The sequence below is a fragment of the Styela clava genome, chromosome 15 (assembly GCF_964204865.1).
Source record: "Styela clava chromosome 15, kaStyClav1.hap1.2, whole genome shotgun sequence".
NCBI classification, from domain to species: Eukaryota; Metazoa; Chordata; class Ascidiacea; order Stolidobranchia; family Styelidae; genus Styela; species Styela clava.
This window is the reverse complement of record NC_135264.1, coordinates 9,528,672-9,549,668: the sequence shown is the minus strand read 5'-3', so window position 1 is coordinate 9,549,668 and position 20,997 is coordinate 9,528,672. Positions and strand designations below refer to the sequence as shown.

At 33.4% G+C, this 20,997-nt stretch overlaps 2 protein-coding genes across 2 annotated transcripts; one reads left to right on the top strand and one right to left on the bottom strand.

Annotated features, from left to right (window-relative positions):
* Positions 1–338: 338 nt before the first annotated feature.
* LOC120333753 (SH3KBP1-binding protein 1-like) lies at positions 339–12,627 on the bottom strand. Its single transcript, XM_039401108.2, has 15 exons — positions 12,436–12,627; positions 11,627–11,680; positions 10,815–10,860; positions 10,600–10,732; positions 10,078–10,260; positions 9,610–9,731; positions 8,659–8,821; positions 7,899–8,105; positions 6,926–7,045; positions 5,936–6,109; positions 4,709–4,837; positions 4,058–4,181; positions 3,492–3,673; positions 2,265–2,436; positions 339–2,126 (listed from the first exon to the last, which is right to left on the bottom strand). Exons 1-15 carry the CDS (start codon positions 12,486–12,488, stop codon positions 1,226–1,228), a joined length of 2,763 nt encoding a protein of 920 aa, XP_039257042.2. The 5' UTR covers positions 12,489–12,627; the 3' UTR covers positions 339–1,225.
* Positions 12,628–12,720: 93 nt separating this feature from the next.
* On the top strand, positions 12,721–19,933 carry LOC120333754 (calcium and integrin-binding protein 1-like). The gene is made up of 7 exons (XM_039401110.2): positions 12,721–13,042; positions 13,573–13,607; positions 14,313–14,426; positions 14,950–15,089; positions 16,034–16,146; positions 17,652–17,740; positions 18,500–19,933. The coding sequence occupies exons 1-7, from the start codon at positions 12,992–12,994 to the stop codon at positions 18,519–18,521; spliced, it is 564 nt and encodes a 187-aa protein (XP_039257044.2). The 5' UTR covers positions 12,721–12,991; the 3' UTR covers positions 18,522–19,933.
* The last annotated feature ends 1,064 nt before the right edge of the window (positions 19,934–20,997 follow it).

Sequence of the window (20,997 nt, the reverse complement as noted above, 5' to 3'; positions counted from 1 at the left end):
AACACGGATTTTTCCACGTCGTCATTAGTTTGATGATTTCCAGTATCTTTCCACGGAAAACCGTTACAAACTCGCTGTGATATTCGATATAGCCACTGGTACTTCTCTCTAGGCGTCTCAAATTTGAACAGATGTGATCGTTGCATGCGAAGGTGTAAGCTAAAACAGATGAGAATTAGGAGATGAATTCACATTTTGCCAAACGCTCGACATTATAACGTGACCATTGTAGTAATCCAGCATTCACAGTAACTTCCAACTGCATAGCTCATGTCCGTTGCATGTACCACTACTAGTCTTGTTCTGCTTTCAAGGTACCTAGGCACAATACACACAAATGGTGGTGATACAATTTATTGAAATTTCTGTGTTAATAAACATAATAAGCACAAAAACGCAATCCTATATTACATGATATTTCATTTGATACCTTTCTATTTGAATAAGTTTTCGAATATGTAATGATTGATCTCCATTAAACACATAATGCATATTATATTTAAGGGGTAGCACGGGTACATGTCATCGACCAACATTCAAAAGGCATTATCACGTCATATCCTCACTCTGTGATGTCATAATATCTTACCATGGAAGATTTATGTTTTCAATGGTCATTTCCAAACTATTGGTTTTCATCCCGTGAATAATAAAAAAGGTAAATACAAAAAAATGAATACTAAAAAACTGCATCGAATCAGATTGACATTTTAAATCTTGATTCAAAATTATAAGAATAAACTTCCAATGCCTTTGCAATTTCGTAAAAAAAAAAATAGTATAAACACGGAAACTGGAAGACTGGCGTATATTATGTACAATTGGGCTAATACTGATTAAATACTGAGGCAAGGCAACACGAACAGAATAGAAATTCTTTTTTTTTTTTGAAGTCCATTGATAATATTCATGTTTCTTCATGCTATGGATTGATTATACAAATTATCTCCAGTATGATATGATCTAATTGAAAATAACTTGAAATCGTAGTTAATTTTACACATTTTTTACCTATAACACACCCTACACATGAGTAACAAAAATATGGAATTTTGTGTGTAGTGCGCTATACAAAAAAATGTATTATTCACTAACATTCAACTGTAATTTAGGGGATTGGAATCATTTCAACAGTCTATTCCTGAATAACAATATGACACAGCTTAAGCAAAAAATTGCATGACATAGCATCTATTGAGATGATTAATCAAAATTTACATTTATCTCAATTTTCCTTTTTCTCCGAACTTGACGGCGATGATGTTAACGTTGAATTATCAGTTAAATTTCCAGTATCTTTTGATTTAGTTTCAGTCGCTGGAGGTGAAGTTTTTGAAGACATTTCACGCCTTGGCATAATAGGTGAATCAGGTACTAGGGAATCTTGAATGGCAGATTTATAGCTGTTTCTGGAAGCACTGTTACGTGGGGCAAAATTGGGCTCTTGAGTATCGCTTTGTGTAACTTGCTCTCTAGGTTGGGCGGGTAAAGATTTTGTTTTCGATTCATAATCGTCACTAGGCTGTATGAAGCTAGGAGGTCGCCACATGGATTGAAGATTCGGAAATGATAGCCTGTCATTATTCAAAGGAGGTCTTTCAACTCCTTTTAGACTCAATCGACGTTTTACTACCGGGATTTTGGTTTCTACCGAAGTATTCGCTGTATCATTCGAATCGGTGTCATTATCGCTTGGTTGACTAGAAGAAGATAAACTTCGTTCATGTTTCTTCTTAATCGTGGATCCTTTTCGTGTGAACGAAAAAGCGTCTGTTATTCTATCTTTTCTTGGTTTAGGAACAACAGGTTTAGGGGTTGTTTCGTTGCTCGTTTCGCCACCTTGTGATACAATAAAACCAGGTAATGCTACGCCACCTACTGGAGAAACCGCAGGTTGATAGAAACTCGTATTCGATAAATTGCGACTGTGTAATACAGATGGCTGTCGACGTAAATTAGTCGTGTCAGAGGATTCTATAGATGGCTTGCTAGAACCAACTGGAGTGGAGACTGTCCGTTGCCGCATAGTGGAAGGTGTAGGAATGTTTTCAACTCTTGAAGATTGTACAGGAATATTACCCATTGCAACGTCCAATTTCTGGTCCTCACTACTTGGTTCTCTAGGTCTATAGAACAGAAAAGAACAGTAATGTTAAAATATGAAACTTTGAAAAAAATAAAATATCCCATGAAAGTCCGGCTTTCACGAGATTTCGAGTTTGAACCCAAACTCAAGAAGTGAATGGAAGCAAATATTCACATACTTATCATGTTCTGACGTTAATGTATTAGTGCTATTAAGACTTGTGTTTGAACTTCTTAATAACAATCTGTCCAATAATGAAGCAGCAGGACTCATGGAAGGTGATGCTGATCTACTGAGATCACAATGGTTTAGAAGTTTCAGAATTTCTTGCTCGGTTGGTCCATGAGATCCTGAAAGAATAAAATGATAGAAAAATATATATTAATTTTGCTGCAATTACGAAATTCGAGAGCATTTTATACTATTGCTGTAAACAATTAAACAAACTAATTATGATTGATTGAATGATGAAATTGTAAAGTTGAGGAAAAACATGAAATAAATAAACAAATACATGAACAAACAAATTAACAGAATACCTAAAAATTACAGAATATAAACAAATATTGATGATAAAAGAATATACAGTAGTTACACAGTATACGAAAGTTAAGGGCATTTCATCAATAGAGAGTTTTATAGCTTTGAATTGAAAAAAGGTCCAGATACACTATTCCGACGATACTAAATATCCAAGATATTCAAAATGGACACAATTTCCTCAAAATACTACAAACTACAACAGTGAATACTGCGGTAGTTGAACGACTTGATACTCGAACAATTCGATAGTCCACCAAAAAATTTTAGTCGAATATGCTGCGGTACCCAAACGCCTGAGCCTACCCCCGCGTGAAATGAACCACCCAAACCAGGAACCACGCATCTCAGCTGCCCCTGGAGCATGCAACAAGAAAGCGATGCTCAAATAATTGGACACAAAGACACAAAATCTGAAACTAAGTAGTACGAGTATGCAATCTGTCACAGTAGACTATCGGCATGGAAATCTTCACAACTAATGTGAAATCGAAATGCAACAGGGTGCGCAATTTTTGATAATGTCATCGTGCACAAAAACACATGCCATAGAATCCACGTTTTGCTAATATTTTGGGGTATTTTGGAATGAGTGAGAACGAATTAAAACAATTATCATTATTTCTTATGGAAAATAAGTTTTGGTAGTCGAACAATGTGGTAGTTGAACACTAATCTTGAGGGAATTATGTTCGACCACCGAGGTATCACTGAACAAACTATTCAAAGACCAACAGCTCAAACCATAGGTAGGCAATGCAATCCACAAATTCCATTCCTTCAGCAAAAGCAGCCCTTTATGTATTAGTGCCTCCCCCACGACTTGCCCATTGCCTGTTTCACATCAAATTAAAAAAAAACTTACTTGGTCCTTTTTCTGCAGAATGTTCAAGCGCAGTTGTCATATCCCATATTTGAATTGCACCATTGCTATGCCCAGTAAAGAGATATCTACGGGGTCGTGAACCCATTCTTGTTGATGACTCACATTCGTGAAGACAATAACAAGTTATCATAGATCCATCCACTGATTCAACTTCAGTTACTCTGTAAAGAAAGTTGATATTGTATCAGGGTTGCGGAATCGAGAGTTTGTCTTTTTTTTTTAATGAATTGTAGTTGTATTTTCAAACTACCAGGATCTGGGTGACAGAGACAAATTATGGGGGTGACCTCCGCTCCCCAAAAAAGAACAGAACAAAGTTGAAGTTGGAACAAGTTCTGGTGGAAACATACTTTTTGAGCAAAGTCTCCTAAATTACGGAAACTTTTGGGTACCATCATTAACAAGCAAAAATTTGAGTGTAAATAAATTTTCTTCATTCCATAGAATTAAGAAATTTACGGGTTCTATTCTTCGGGGTCAAAAAAATATTTAGTATTTTATTATCAAAATTGGGTGTATATTTTCAACAAAATATTTGTCCATACCTTTGTCCAGAGGAAGATAGTCTGACAAAGAGACGATCAGACACAGGAACAACCTTTTGTATAAACACTTGTTCTTCTTCTCGTTCTCCGTGAGGTCCAATGTCATTACCAGTACTATAACTTGCTGTCAACAAGAAAGGAATGATTGAAGATATGGGCATGAAGCTCAAAAATACAGCTAGATGTTAACAAAATTGTACTGGATATCATACAAAATTGTACCGAATGTCATATGAAGGTGTTCCCATGAATCAAGCAAAATTTGGGGCTAAATATTGGGCCTCATAGGGTCCACAGGGACCAAAAATTTTGCCCACTCAGACCGGCGGGTCATCGGGCCCGTAAGTGTGATGTCAAAAGTTATGAACAATATTTACAGTGTTACAAAAGCAGAAGTGTAAAACAATAAGCCTCGTGTCAAAACTAAATTCAATTGCAATCTCAACAAATTCCTTGAGCTATTTTTTAAGTGAAACATCAAAATTTGGTTGTGGCAGCATCAGGCGGGTCAGATTGAATTGCCCAACGGGCCGGATTTGGCCTGAGGCCGTACTTTGTCCATGTCAGGTATAATGTTTGGCCCCAAGACATGGAAATGGTTGCCGACCCCTTGTGAAAAAGTGTAAGAAACGACAATATGGGCCTACTTACAAAGCAGGTGATCAGCGTCCAGTGATATTACTTTGAAAGAAGCAAGCGGTGTGGATCCAGGTTGTGTTGATATCATTCCACGGAATCGTGTTACTTTCCATGTTCGTACATGATTGTTATCAGAACAAACTAGAAATAATAGACAAGCTGATAAACCAAAATCACACTCAGTCAGTTGATAATATGGGTATCTTATCAAGTATGTCATGTTGAGAATTTAAAATTACCAAAAGCTTTTTATTCATCAAGTTTGGACTAGAGGTTGGCGCATTGTGTTAGGAATACACTTGCACAACTGCACTTCTGATTACACTACAGGGGTTCACCGGTTCAAACCCTACAGAGATAATTATGTGCGAGAGAATTGCTGCCTTTTCGCTGCAGTAGGGTAGTTCATATAACCCTATTTCGGCTACGCCTTACTCCAGCATCAAGTGCATGCATCTGAAATGGCTAACTAATCCCATACCCGACTGGTAGCTGGGCGAGAAGCCGTGGTTCGCCATAAGATATCGAAATGAATATGTAAGCAGAGGTATAGATCATTCATATTCTATTGGACAATCTATCTAATGCGAATTATAATCTCTTGTCACGAACCAACTAAAATTAATCTAATTCATCTAAAAGCAAACCTATCAAATATTTAGGCTAAGATTGATTAGGCTAAGATTCAGATTGATTATGCCTAGTAATATTCAATGAAAGTAGAGTAAATCAAATTTTGAATTATATACAAAAAAAATATTTATCAAAAATTTCGCATAATCTAAATTGATGTATTTTTACTGAGCGGTGCAGCATACAATCCTGTGGATTCTGGCAAAACTGAAAACCGACTCCAAGACACTTCAAAACTAATTTCTCTGACTAGGGGATTGAAAAAAATTGGGTGCATGCAGGTATGGCCAAAACCGAATACTTCACTATTCCGAATACATTCTGAAAAAATATTTAGGTGCATGTGGAAAATTACTTAAATCACTATATCTTCATGCTGATCATATTTAAAACGACATACATACAAAAGTGATTGTTTTCTCTGTGTGTATGCCTGCCTTTTTTAATTGTCTACTGAGAATGCCCAGTCATCCAAATGCTTTTCAAGTTTCCGTTGAAAATTTTGACTTCTATAATCACAATAAAAATCTGAATCTGGCATCAACTCCAACTCAAATTTCCATTTGAACTCCAACAAAATTCTGCATTCAGAAATAAGATATTTACCTGAGACTAAGTGTTTTTCTGACAACATAACTCTTGTAACAGGACTTAGATGCACAGTGAAGGTTTGAAACAGTTGAAATCCTTGTCCCACTAGTTCAGGATGTTGAACTATGACCCTTACTACTCCAGATGCTGTTCCATATGCAACTTCTATCCAATTTCCTACAAATGCAGCTGTGAAGAATATACAAGTTTGTTCAATGTCAATTGTGAGTAATAATTATGCACATTTAGCACATAAAAAAAAAATTGAAGAAAAGATGGATACTGGGAGAGATGATGGGAGAATGAGAAACAAACTGGTCAAGGATTTGGTCATCACTATTGACACTCATTGAGAGGGCTGACTTTTTCAGTTGAAATTCATTTTTATATCACAGAAAATCACGAAACCAGTAAAATATCTCTAGAATGTGATGTTATAAAAGCGATGATTGTATTCAAAGTTAGTGTTTACATTGAAATTTTAGGATGTTTCCAAATTTTAGCTGCTTTTAAAATACAACACAGACCATGCTCTATAGCAGTGCTGCCCTTCATATATTTTATGCAATAAAAAATCAAATCAAATTTCAATCTCCCAATGGTGGGTAAAAGGACCACTTGTAAAATAGGAAGAACTGTAACAGGCAATCAGGGACGAAGTTGGGGGGTTGAGGGTCGTTTAAATTCTGGATGGTTATCGTCGCGCAACGTGCTATTTAGGCTGTGAACATCTTTATGGCGGTTTTTATTCTCCCGAATCACATATCATCAACATATGCATGTCTTGTTCTACAAGGATGATTATAATTAAGTTTTGGTCTGTGCACAGAATTGATAATATTTGATGCTCGTGAAACGTGATTCGTGATACTATATATCCCCAAGATGAAGAAAAATCACAGATAAAATGGGTATGAGAAGATACAGTATAATCAAACGGTGATGGTAATTAGAACAAAATCAAAATCAAAGTACAATAATTAAATAGTCATAACTGTCTCTTACTCTGACTTTTTGGTGTTAAATAAACACTAAGAGCTGTTATTGCATCGTTTGAAGAATCATGATAGAGTTCTGTTATCAATAAATCATTGTCTTTGAGACGAAGGGGAAACTTTTGCATATCTGAAACATAAAAAAAAAATATGAATTAATTTCAGTGATAGCCAAAATTGAATAAATATTATTTTTAAATAAAATGAGGAGTATATTGTAAATTGGTTCATGTTCAATAGAGAAATCAATAAAAATCATGGGAAAATTGAAAAATAGTAATAATGCAGGATATATATATCTTAATAACTGCTTCTACGTTTATGTATAATACAGCTGATAAACAATGCCTCTTTATTCTTTATAGTTCCAGAGGTCAAAGTATCATCAGTGCTTAAAATGACAAATTTCAGATAGAACTATTCTAAGTTATCCCTAAAATTAAGAAAGTGCTATACCAAATGAAGCCATTTCCTGAATGATTCATATAAGCAATTGTGGTACCTTTGGTTGGCTGCAGGGGAGTGTCTAGAGGTGGACCAAAGGTGCAACTGCCCCAGGCAGCACATCATTGTGGGTAAGTTTGTTGCTTAGTTTGATGATTTAAATAATAATCATGCAAACATTTCACTCTTACTTGACCTTCAATTTATTTATTTTTTCATGTATAACAACATCTATAATTTGTTTAAGCTAGGTATAAGGGGCATAATTATCAGAAAATCACCACGGACATCACAAACTTTCTCCAGGCAGAAAAAAAGTTTGACACACCCCATGCTGGATGATGTACTATGGGTTTAAGACTTTTTACAGAGTTGCCAACTACAAACGATGACTAGTAGAAATTTTGTACCTAGAATTTCAAAACTTCAAATACAAAACTTTCTCCAAATTCAAATTTTGGAAGAACACTAAAACAAAAAATGTTTATTTAGGCAGACACTGGTAGTTTTAAACTATATATGTTCAATCTTCCACAAACCTATATAATAAATGCTTCCATTTTCACCACCAAGCAATAAGAAAGATCCTGCAGTATCATGACTTGTGATAGGAACAACATCTTGAGCTTGCCAATGTTGAGAAACTGCATTCCAAACTCCTACTCGACCGCCACGCCCACTCAGAGCAACCAATTGGCTCCCAATAAAAAACAATGAATCCACAGTTGATTGTAAATTGAAGATACCTAAAACAACAATATTTTTGGGTTAGATTTGAATATCTTTTCATCTGGTGATAGAGTGACAAAACAGCTAAAGTCTTGTGCAAAATTAAAGCAATATTTTAATTCTGTAATTCAATATTCAAATTCTAATTTTAATTTTATTATATCACTCATATTTCTGAGAAAGATATACAAATTGCCTGTTATATTTCAATATTGTTTAAATTTGAGCATTCCAAATATTCATTGCATTATTTTATATTTAAATAAATTCTAATACTTTATTATAAAAAAAAAAAACATTTTTTCTATTTCCAATTTCTTCTATATTTCCTGATAACAGAAATACCCAAAATGCCATTATCTGATTTATTTATAGAATAAACTTTTCTTTTTGAAAATGTTATTTTCTTGCACAAAATGTGTAGCCGGTAGAATATGAGTTCCCTTATTAATAGTAAATATTACTATGTCAGCTTTAGGTAATAATAATAGATAATATCTGTATAGTCAGTTGTGATAGTTTCCCACTTCAGTGCATACTATTATTTTTGAAATAATTTTATTCCCATACCTATTTCATTTGAAGTTAATTCATCTTGGAAACTCCATAATCGTATATGGCACGAGTAACCAACGGCAACCATTCTGGCTTTTGAATCAGGAGCCATTCCTTGTACTTTAGCATTAATGGCGACACGCTCAACGATAGAATCAAGATACGGACTGACAAACACCTGAATAAATTTTCAATCTGGTCAATGGAAGATTTTTTTCTATGGCATATTCTACTCCAAACTAGTCTCTGCACAAGCAGCTATGGGTATAGAAGGATCTATTGAAGTTTGGAAGAAAAAATTTCAGACTCACCCAATTTATTACACCCAGAGTGAGGTGCTGGGCATTGGGTTTTAACCCGAGATTTTACCCTGCGAGAACAGCATAGATCAGTCCTATTGTATAATTCAATGCTACCACAACCAAACTAAATTATACTTTGATGTTTTAGCTAAAAAATAGCTCAAGGAATTTGTTGAGATTGTGATTAATAAATTTAGTTTTCCACTTTTGCTTCACTTTTTACGTCACACTTACATCACCCGCCAGTCTAGGTGGGTAAAATTTTTGGCCCCTGGTTGCCTACATGGTTCAAGTTACTGGTACTTATTGTATATATTTTGTGTTGAATTGATCACTACTGTGCCAGATTTCCCGACAGAATGATTGATGAAGATGATTTCAGTTTTAATAATTTGACAAATACTTTAGTATTCCTTAACTTTGTTCATTAAGTGTTCAAATTATTTGATTACCTGCGTTCTCCGAAATTTTAATGATTTTTGCATGCAAGAAAAAGGAATTTTAAGTAAGCTTAATACAATACCACTTAAAAATTGTTTTGTTCATATTTTCTGAATACAAAATAATCCAAATTACAATCAAAGACCATTCATTAATTAGGCATATTTGGAAAAATGGATATACAAAAATGATCAAAATAATAACAATACTGTATAGAACATACCTGATGCCAGCCGCAATTATCTTTCACTTTATAACAAACAACACAGTGAGTATAAGCGACTGCTATCCAACTATTATGTCCTGTGACAATAAGTACTTTGCGTGGATCTTGGATAAGTTGGTCTGCAATGAAATATTTTTTTATCAAAGAATGAAAATTTTTATGACAATAAAAAAAAAGATGGATGAACAAGGCAAAAGCGGATTTCTGAAATTTTCGGAGTTTCGAGCTTCAAGCACCAAAGTTCTTGTTGTTAAATCTGATATTCTTGGAGTCAAAACACCCATCAAAGTTGGGAGCTGAAGTCACTATTTTCGTTAACTATGATGTAGTCTCATGTCATGATGCAGTCTATTTATTTTCTCTGTATCAAATCCACAGTCCTGTGTTAATCGAACCTAAGGTCGGAGCAACTGTAAAGGGTCATTGTCTTATTGTTTGTATGAATTTAGAAGAATCATTACAAACCTGGGTCCACGTCTCTCCTTCCATGGGAATGGATTTGTGACTGGGTTTCACTGGGTGCACTGATCACAGGTGGTTTCAATCTAGAATTGGGAGTTGGAAAAGCTGGTTTCTCAATCATTCCATGGAAAAGTACGTTCCCACATCCAGAATGATCCAATTCAGCACATACCGACAGACGAGATACTGAAGAATAAAAAGCAAGAATATATTAAGGATAAAATAATATTTTCTATTGTAAACCCTAAATCAAACATGACGCCTAAGACCTAATAGCCAACCTTTAGCTTCACAAGCTGCACAAAATACAAGAAATGCGTTCTAAATGATGACAATTACAGGACAAATCAGTATAAACTTTTATTCTGGCTGTATTCAAAAAAGAATATCAAAAGAGTAAAATCAAAATAGATTTTGAATTGGGCCGTACTCACCAAAAACCCCATGAATAATGCCTGTCAATACATGAGCAATGCGATAAAAATTTTAGAATATTTAATTTTTTATTTTCAGAAATCAACATACCTAACGGTACAATTCCATAATATTCGGCTTCGTGTCTGAGTGATTCAACATCAATTCCCCGAACGTCAAGTTCTTTTGATCTCAAAAAATTTAAAATATGTCGGAAATGTCCTGGATCCCGATCGATGAAAATCTAAAAAATGACAAGATAGATAATAATTAATCAAACTTTATATAAAAGAAACAAACAAAGTATAAAATGATTACAAACTGACCGCTCCTGTTTTATCTTTGTATGATGATATTCTTCCACTTAGCAAGCTGGAAATACAAAAAAATTTTTTACAAGACAAAAAATTTCCAAAGTACAAAAAAATTCTAGTTATTGATTTGATTCAATGGGCAAATACGTTAAATTGCATCATGTGCAAAATGATGAATATAACTTTCCATTCAGGACATGTCAGGTATTCTAGACAGTCACTAACCATTGTTGATTGGGCTGAATTACAAGAACATGAAGAGTAAATTCTTGGGTTCAACCTCAAGTACACTACTTTGGACGGAGTGTAATATAATCGACTAAATAATGCATAACTGAAAAAGATGAGTCCTTTCATGAACAAAGTAATTTAGAGGGAAGTTGTACAAACACATGCCTCAAAATATTTTTCTGTAGAATGGATTACATTGAAGTATATTAGTAAGCATGTGAACAGCTTTGTGAAATGAAAAGTGGAAATTCATATATTATGAACAAGTAGACAAAACGATCATAAGAAAGTAGCTTGACCATTTCATGTTGTTCGATGGAAAAAATGTGACTAAACACTAGTATAACGGCTAAGGCTGTCTTGTTGAGGTTTGGGATATTTCCACTGAAAGCGGAAATTCTCACATCCATTACCTTATGTCAACTTTTTAATGGTCTAAAGATACACAAAAAGCATTAAAAATCGTGCATTTAAGTTTATTAGGCCTTCTTTAACACCTATTAAAGAAGACTTGCATGCTAAAATTTTTGTAATATATTTCCTGACTCCACATCCACAATAACAGCTGAAATAATAAAAATTAAACAAGTTACCTGCAGAAGAATGAATCTGGTATCCATGTCAGTGTCTCCCTTGATGTACAAAATCTGAAACAATTAAAACTAAAATGTATTCTTTTCTTTTTAGCTGACACATGAAACTGTGAAAAGGGCAGAGTAGCATGCAAAAAAATCACAATATTGCTGTTAAGTGAAATGCCAAATCCAAGTATCTGAAAAAGTTCATAAGTTTGCATTGATACTTTTTGTTAAAACGTCACAATGCTGTAATGTACCAGTCAGTATATCACTGCACTGGTGTTCAATCTAGATTTTATCAAAGCAGTGCATCTGAACATTATATATCTGGGGGTTAGTTTACTAAACGTCGTTAAGTACTTCTAGTTGGCGTGGCATAACCAGTTTTGCATATGTCATTTCTAACCCCCACCTGACTACATCGCTAGAGTTAGCGAGTTCGTCATTGTCGACGGAGATGCCATTTCGATTGATCATAGCTTTTCTTTGGCAAGCTCTATGACGTGATTGTGGCGTCGTAGTGACATAGTTTTTGGACAACATATTCAGATGGGGGTTAGAAATAACATATGCAGAAATGTTTGTGCCACACCAACTAGAAGTACTTATGGCATTTAGTGAACATGCACCTATATCTGACTATGACAGTAGCGGTATACCAATTAGTTCTGCAGTCACTGTGAGATTTTATCTTTCAGTATTGTTTTGAATTTGCGTTAGTGATAACCTTGTTTATGTGAATGAAATTACTTGCACCAAAGTCCGGAAGTCAATTAAAAGTTCAATAGAGCATTAGTAGACTAGAGCAAAATATTTTCACTCACCTTGTTCCACCAACATTAAGCGTTACGATCGGTGATACATCCGCAGTTTCCATTTTTGTAAATTAATATTTGGAATAAGCACTTGGAAATGGGCTAATTCTGTTTTTAATACATCCTCGCCTACGTAAAAGACCTTCCAAAAATCCAGGAAATTGACAACTGACTTCAGCCAATCCTTTACTATAAATACCAACACCTCAATGATAAATACATGTAGAAAGGGAGCCATCTTCCGGCCAATAAATAGGGCTCAAAGTATGCTGTAAATTTGTTTTTAGTTTGAGTAAAATTATAAATTTGGAACTTTAAATATGTATTTTAAAGTAAAATTAAATAAATTTTTAAATTTGATAAACAAACTGGCGATATTTCACAAAAACGAAAACGTCTTGTTGTGCCGTTGAATTCATGTTGTATCGTAGTACAGTAGTATATATTTACGGTTGTATTCATCGTGAATCGAATCAGCTGACCGTAGTAAACATACGTATCATTTGTAAGTGGACGTCGTTTCGGGCGGGTGTTTTGTCCTTCTTTACGTTGAGAAGCTCAAGCAATGGGGGGTTCTCAAAGCGTTTTCAGTGATGATGAACTACAAGAATATTCTGTGAGTCCTATGTTGTTATGACTTTTAATTTTATGTTGTATATGAAAGTTCAATGCAATAATTCATCTGTTTAGCATCTGGGATAATGCCTTGAGCTGGTATATTCGAGTTATAGAGTATAAGAGGGAAATAAATCTCACTCAATTTGTAGTGTTCACTGAATTATCATTTAATATGGTATTTGCTAGCTTTCCTATTACTTGGCAAACTTAGTTTGGCAGTACAGTTAATAGGACTTTTGTGCTCAGTAATTATTATATAAATTAGTCAAGTGGATGCAAAAAATTTTTTGTAGGTAAAGCACAGAATAATTCTTTTTTGAAAACTAGGAAATGTGCCGAAAGCAAATTATATACAATTTTAACAATTCAATTCCCAAGTCATGCCTTTTTTGTATAAATCTTTATGTTGTAAAAATATCCAACTATTTGTAAGCTATTGCATTGCATGCTTTCATTTCACATTGCTAAGTTATGTTATTGCATGATTCATCGTCAGTCACTTCAATGTCATGAATATTTTGGTTGCAGGACCTCACTTTTTTCAGCAAAAAAGAGATTCTGCAGTAAGTTTCATATTTTTTGTTATTGTAAATGTTAATATTATGTGTTCATCTCGTTCGCTACTTTGTGGCTGCATGGCAGAGGCTAAAGCAGATAGAATGAAATATTCATTGCTATAAAATAAAATACAAAATCCTCTTTTTTTTTGGAAAGGCTTGTATGCTTTCTCCATACCAGAATTGTATATGGTTTTCTATATTATAGATTTGAATACCTAATTTTTAAAGAATAGGAAATTATTGTGCCCAGCCAGGGCTTCAAAAAAAAATTGGGCCATTTGGTCACAAAAAGAGTCCCTAGCACTAGAACTTTGAAGTACCACTCATGATTATTATTTCTATAAGCTGGATTATACAATGATTTAGTCAATATATCAGTCAACATTTTTTTTAAATCACTTTGCAAAGTTTTCAACCTGACATTCAGATTTGATTAAACGGTACTCTTACTCCTGAAGTATGCACACCAAGATGTCGCATAACCTGAACCCTAACCTGGTACACAACCTGAGTTCAGGTTGTGCGCCATCTTGGTGGGCATACTTCAGGAGGTCCGATTAAACACCTTTTCTGAATATCAGCTAACATTTATTCATATCAAGTTTTGTTGTCATATCACTTATTTGTATAAATTATAAGTTTAACCAAACAATACTTTTAAATCCTCCATTTGGGATAATCTCACATTATTCATGGATCTTTGTTTAGTGTGTTCAAAAGGTTTGCAGAAGTTGACCCAGATGCTGTAAATCAAGATAGATTTGCAAGAATACCACTAGAAAAAGTTTGTCAAATACCAGAATTGAAAGTTAATCCGTTCAAGTGAGTATTAATTATGCAGTGATTCTTTTTATACTGAAATTTTCCCACTTTCTCTAACTGTTGTTTCTCTTGAGTAAACAGGCATTATTCTTAGCCAAGGCGAATATAGTATAAGCATCAAAAGGAAATAGCCAGAATGTTTGTTGAAACTATATGCTAAGTCACTAAATGGAAAGTTTCTGTAGTTTAAACTTATATGAAAATAAAGTAGTAGGGATTTAAATGAAGCATTTAGCCTGTTCCAAACCATATATTAGAGCCACTAAAATTTAAGTTTCTGAATTTCTAATTATGGGTAGGCATAGTTAATTTTTTTAATGGGGGAACGAGCTTGACCCACCACTGATTTTACAAAATATTTGAACAACAACAAGGCAGTGGGTGGATCCATGCGAGGTAAGACTCAAAATGCTGAGTTTTGGATATACAACTTCAATTAATGTTATTATCAAATCTCTATTGTAATAAGAAATTAGCCCATGACAAAATCTTTATCACAAAGTTTTTTTTTTACCTCATACAGTGATAGAATATGCAAAGTATTTTCAACAGCATTGAATGGAGATGGGAGTTTAATGTTTGAAGATTTTCTTGACATGATGAGTGCATTTAGTGATCTTGCCCCAAGAAATGTAAAGGCGGAATGGGCATTCAAAATTTATGGTAAGAAATTTATTGCCTATTGTATTGCTGTGGATGGTTTTTTAAATTTACTGAAATTCACAGAGATCGCATAGCTCAAGTAAACATGTTTGTTTCCATAATAAAAATGCGCTTGTGAGGCTGCTTCTCACACAAATAATTTAAAAGAATAAGAAAACATGTATATAATATGCCTTGCAAGGTTACTAATTCATGAAAGGTAGTTGATGTCAGGTCAGGCCAAATTTTCTTAATGTAAAAAGCCTACCGTAATTTTTTTCATGTTTTTTAAAGCAACTTTTTTGAGAATGGTACTAATTTTGTTAGGTGATATATGAATTTTGAAAATTCAAACACTCTTGTTTATGTCCAGAGCCTTGTTCAGAGTAAAGATGTTAAAACATCATGATTGTGGCATGTCAAGTCATACTGACCAGTGTTCAAAGGAAACCATACATTTATAGACACACACTCTTATATAGCAGTTTAGTTCGTCACTAAACCCCATGATTATGTGTCATCAACAGTTAAGTCAACATTGTGGACATAACATAATAGACTTGTTTTCTGGAGCATAGCGATGGTTTTATTGTCCGTTTCCGCACAGTTGGTGAAAAGGTTCAGCAAACATTGCCTAGCTTTAGAATTATTTAATGGGAAACCTATGTCTGTTTGTTCAATATCGGCTAAAAGTTTAAGCATTTTGAAGAGAAGTATCTGCTTTATATTGCTCACGCAGATGACAAAAACCAGACCGATTACCATTCGAAATAAATTATTTAAAACATTGAATATTTAAGTTGCAGAAGCTTTAGTAATATCATTGAATAGAATTGTTTGATTGTTGAAAATTTCGCATTTCCCTTGTAAATATATAAAGTTTCCATAATTCAAACAAATTTTCTGAATTTTACATATTATGTCACTAAGTTACACTTTAATAATCAGCAAAACTTATTTTTCAGATTTTAATGGAGATGACTTATTGGATTCTGACGATCTTCAGAATGTTGTCAATCGTCTGACAGGTTCTGATGATAATTTAACGGAAGAGGAGATGGATCAACTGATAAATAATGTAGGTGTTTAGTATGTTACATCAAAAATATTGACCTATTGACGATAAATAAATATTTAATTTTGTTTCATTAGAAATTGATAACATATTAAACAAAGAGTTTGTCTAGACTTGAGCAATAAAAAACATTCCTGTACATTGTATTGAGCATTATATAGAAAAGCTTATACTGGAATATTTGCAAAATTCAGTTTATAAAAAATGTCAACATATGTATGAAATAACGAATAAAATTTTAATAATAATCCTTTAGATTATTTGCTAAATGCAAATAGCATGTAATTTATATATGTACATGTGTACCCAATTATGAATGTTGATGGCTTGGTGTGATCATGTATGGTTTATTTATAGATCATGTTCAATATACGATAATTTTGATTTTGTCGACAGCATGGAAATTTGTGTACTATTTTTGGCTGTGCTTTATTAAACATCTGGTACACACAAGCTATTAATATGAGTAACAAAGGAGAAATATTAATGAGTTTCCTGTCTCTGTATATAACCATGATCTAACATCCTCTTCTATTTTGTATGTATTATAACATGTTGTAGTCAAGGTGGCATTAAATATACAGGTTTCGTAAAAGATCTTTATCATGTAAATTGACTTTGAATGTGTGAAAGCAATAATATTCTTATTATTTTATGTAGAGGGTACTTTTTTATTTCCTTCTCTAATCCTCAGATTGGAAATCTTATGTTGTTGGACATTATGCCATGATGCTTCCACTTGTTGCTTTGAAGTGGCTCATTGAAGCCATTAATCTATTGTCACTATATATTAAAGTGGCTTGGTCGGTAATTTTTGAAACCAGATTATGATGAGAATTTCACTCTTGTGGTGTTCAAGTGTTCTTTGAATTCTATTTTCATGCTATTTCATTCTTGTGATGCAAGTAGGATTAATGTTTAACCAGTTCTCATATCATACAAAATTTGTGAAAGTTGTTTTCAATACCAAGTTTATGACCAAACAATGGTTGTATCAGTGTAAAATGAGACTTCCGGCAGTAATTATATAGTGAACACTCCAATAAAATATGTCCACTGAAAAATATTCATGATTCATAAGTGTTTTCATGGACTCAAATTATAGTTTTTATAATTCCCTCAAAACAAGGTCACACAGACTCACTCAGAAGTAAAAGAGACTTATCTTTAAGTGAAGTTATCGGTAATCACTGAGGTGAAAAATATCATTCCAACTGGTGTATATATTGTTTCACAGATTGAATTATACATTAAAAAAAAAAATTGTTCAATTAAAGATCATACATACCCAGAAGTGAAGGAGTTCCAAGAGCTACCAGTATCATATAGAATTATATTTATAGTGGAGCCTCACATGGCAGTGAATGAGGATTGGCTTAAGATTTGAGCGTTTTAGTTGATACAATCAGAAAAACAGCTATGCCAGGTCATCATGCGAAAGGCTGATTACCTTTTCACTCATTATAAGCTAATAATACAAATTAAAAAAATATATATTATATCTACAGGTAATGATAGAAGCAGATCTTGATGATGATAATCAGTTATCATTTGCTGAATTTGAACATGTAATATCGAAATGTCCTGATTTTATGAAGTAAGTGTTAAATATTACAACAGGTACTTGTTTCCAAACAGACACATATCGATTTTCCATCATACAAAATTGTTTATAGAATATGGAAAAATTCATATTGACATTCGCCACTCATAAAGGCGTACATCAAGGTAGATTGTTATTTCCTCCATTACTTTTTGTGCATGCATGCATTTTGTGATGCATGATGGTATAACAAATAAATGGAATGTACCATGGCAGGAAGTCATCATTAATGCCTAGCAAATATAATCAAAAGACAGTGCATGCAACAAAGCGGTGATGAGGTCATATGACCCATTTCATTTCCTTGTTACCTTTTATGTATAAATAATAAAAAATATATATGGTGGGCTGAACATGTTTTAGCTTTGTATGACAATATATGTTTAAGCATACAACTATTATTGCATACTACTATGTTTTTTCTGCCTTTGATCTGATTGAGGTGGGAGAAATAATTCAATTCAAACTGGTTAACAAAGTAATTGGCTACGAGAGTATTCCTGTGACATATTTTCAAATAGTCCATTGCCTTTGATGTTTTTATATACCCACAAAGAGAAAACCAGTTTTATGAATAAATTTTGACAGTCTCGATAATAAGCAATTGCTTGTAACAATTAATTATAATCATGCAATTACAGAAATGTTAGAAAGTATTGGAAAATATTCCACTCTAGATATTGAATTTTTTTTTGAATTAGAAGTTTTCAATAAAAATTTCGATAACATTTGTTCAATGTGCTTTTATTTTAGTTCATTTCGAATTCGTCTCTGATGATACTTATTTATCATGGTCACCACTGTATAATGAAAGCACTTTATGCAGTAACAGAAGACAATCCACTTTCAATGCCGATTCCGCACATTCTTCAATTAACGGTGCCTTATACATAATAATTATGCAGTATAAATATATTTTTGTATATATTGTATCTCTCTTCAATACTTATTGCTGAATATGTATGTAGGTTTTTATCTCAAATCAAAAAAGTTTGTTGCATTATCTCAAAAATGAAAAAAAGTGTTGGCTTACTGTTAATTCTATTGGTTTGCTCAATGTTGTTTTAAAAATGTGCGTTGTATGATATTAAAAGGTAAATTGCAGCAAAGACTTTCAATAGAAACATACCCTATTTAAATATATAGCTATATATAATTGTTTGGGTAATTCATTCATATTTGTATCCTTGCTTATTCAATGGAAATCCTAACTCCCCGTCACAAAAAGCTGAATATAAATATTTTACTACCACTATAAAATAACTTGGCCATCTAAACATCAATAGCCTTCCTGAGATAATCAATTCATAAGAATACTTACTTCCATATAAAATAACAATCATCACTTCTATTAAATTTCAATTTAATTTACCTTTGTCAGTATAAGAGTAGCCTTAATATTATTTTCTTGTAGTTTTTTGCACATGTCCAAGACAAGTAAAGCGTACTCAAATGTTAATTTACCGTACATCTTTTACAATCCAATAACATAAGTGACAAATCGACTAATTATCCACTATCTACAATTCATTATTCTCTGATTTAGCTATTAATAATTTACTTCTATTTATGTACCTCACTGCTTATTTTGCACACTTCCATCATAGTAATTAAACCAGGGTAATTTTTCATTTATGCTCAAATTCTATTTGACAAATTTTACTTCTGAAAACTTTATCGCTTATAAATTTGTTTCCATAATCAGAATATTTTATATATTGCATGTTTGTCCAAATTTTATGAAAAAGGCTATGGTAGTGTCATTTTGATATTTGAAGAAAAACCGACTTTTAAATTAAAGAGGATTTCTAAGTAATTTTTAAAGGACGCGATGTGCACCGATTTCTTGTACTGTTCTACCATAATTACAGATAATATATAGACAGTTTTATGTCTGTCTATATTTGCGCAATACAGTTACCCGATTTTTCGCCTGTCACCTGATTTTTCAAATGATTCTGCGATAATATATATATTCATATATCGGCCGAGATTTTTTGCAATACATGACACAATAATTTACTTTAGTGGTTCCAACATAATTCTTGATATTGTAAAACTGTTTTATTTTGTGAGAAAAGTTTCATCAGCACTTTGTATTATATTTCTTCACCGTTAATAAATATTTATATTGCTTCCATATTGGTCACCTTTGATTTTCTTCACTAAATGTTTCTTGAAATATAATTTAGTTGCTATATTGTTTTATTCATAACAGGGACTTCTGAATGTGTTGTTTTAGCAGCTATCGTTTAGTCTTTACTGGTAGGCACACTAATTAAATAATGCCAGCGCGGCGAGATATTTCACAGCTTCAGAATGGTTATTTTCATCAGCCTATCGAGTTAGGATAGGATTTAGGATAGGATACATATTTATTGCGAGGTAGTGAAAAGCTGTTAAGACGGCTTAACCATATGGCGAACCACGGCCTCTCGTCCGGTTACCATTCCATGTCGGGTATGAGATTACAGTAGTTATTTGTGTTCGGAAGCATGGACTTGACTAGTATTCACTCGAATTCGGGTCTCACTGGAGTTTTGTGAATAAATATTACGTAGCGGGTAATGAGATTTATTGTAGCGCGAAAAGTCTAAATGGGTTCCAATGAAGAAAGATACTGGGAGATTTCAACAGACAACGTTCCACATAACGAAGCTCAGCATATAGGATCTCGTTATTCTTAAATTTTTTATAGAATCGATCAAACAGAGTTCTCGTGAATCTCCGGTTCAATAAAATTACCAAACTACTATTATGAATTACTAACTTATTGTTTATATTCCGGATTCCATTTTTGTATGGCACTGCCTAATAAACTGAGATAAAGATTTGGATGTTCTCCATAAAGAGCCATTTGCTGATTCAGATAACTCAGTATTTAATGCGTACAGAATCCCGTCATAATTACAAAAATGTAAGAAGGGTTAACAGCGATTTCGGACAAGATTTTCATATGGCGTGCCACGGCCCTCGTCCGGTACGCGATTAGTTAGTCGCCCATTATTTGTTGAAGAGGCATGGTCTTGACACCATGAAAGTTTAATAAAAATTACATCGAATAATCTTCAAACGGCTTAATTTGAAGAGGTGCCTATTGCTGTATTCCACAGAAATTCAATTTAAAACGAAGAGAAATTACAAGACAAGCTATCCGAGAGTTATTTCAGTTGGCATCGACGTACTTTCAGACATGCGACAGCTTTCAGACCTACGCGTTGTTAAAGTTGTTATTTTTCTATAACAAACCT

Bases quoted from the DNA above. Each gene is read 5' to 3' on its own strand.
- LOC120333753 (XM_039401108.2), bottom strand. From the start codon at position 12,488: ATGGAAACTGCGGATGTATCACCGATCGTAACGCTTAATGTTGGTGGA. The intron at 10,733-10,814 runs GTCAGTTTGTAA...GTCATTTTTTAG, and splicing joins ACAAAGATAAAACAGGAGCG to ATTTTCATCGATCGGGATCC. The intron at 4,838-5,935 runs GTAAATATCTTA...TATTATTTCTAG, and splicing joins AGAAAAACACTTAGTCTCAG to TTTGTTCTGATAACAATCAT.
- LOC120333754 (XM_039401110.2), top strand. From the start codon at position 12,992: ATGGGGGGTTCTCAAAGCGTTTTCAGTGATGATGAACTACAAGAATAT. The intron at 15,090-16,033 runs GTAAGAAATTTA...CTTATTTTTCAG, and splicing joins ATGGGCATTCAAAATTTATG to ATTTTAATGGAGATGACTTA. The intron at 17,741-18,499 runs GTAAGTGTTAAA...CTTTTATTTTAG, and splicing joins AAATGTCCTGATTTTATGAA to TTCATTTCGAATTCGTCTCT.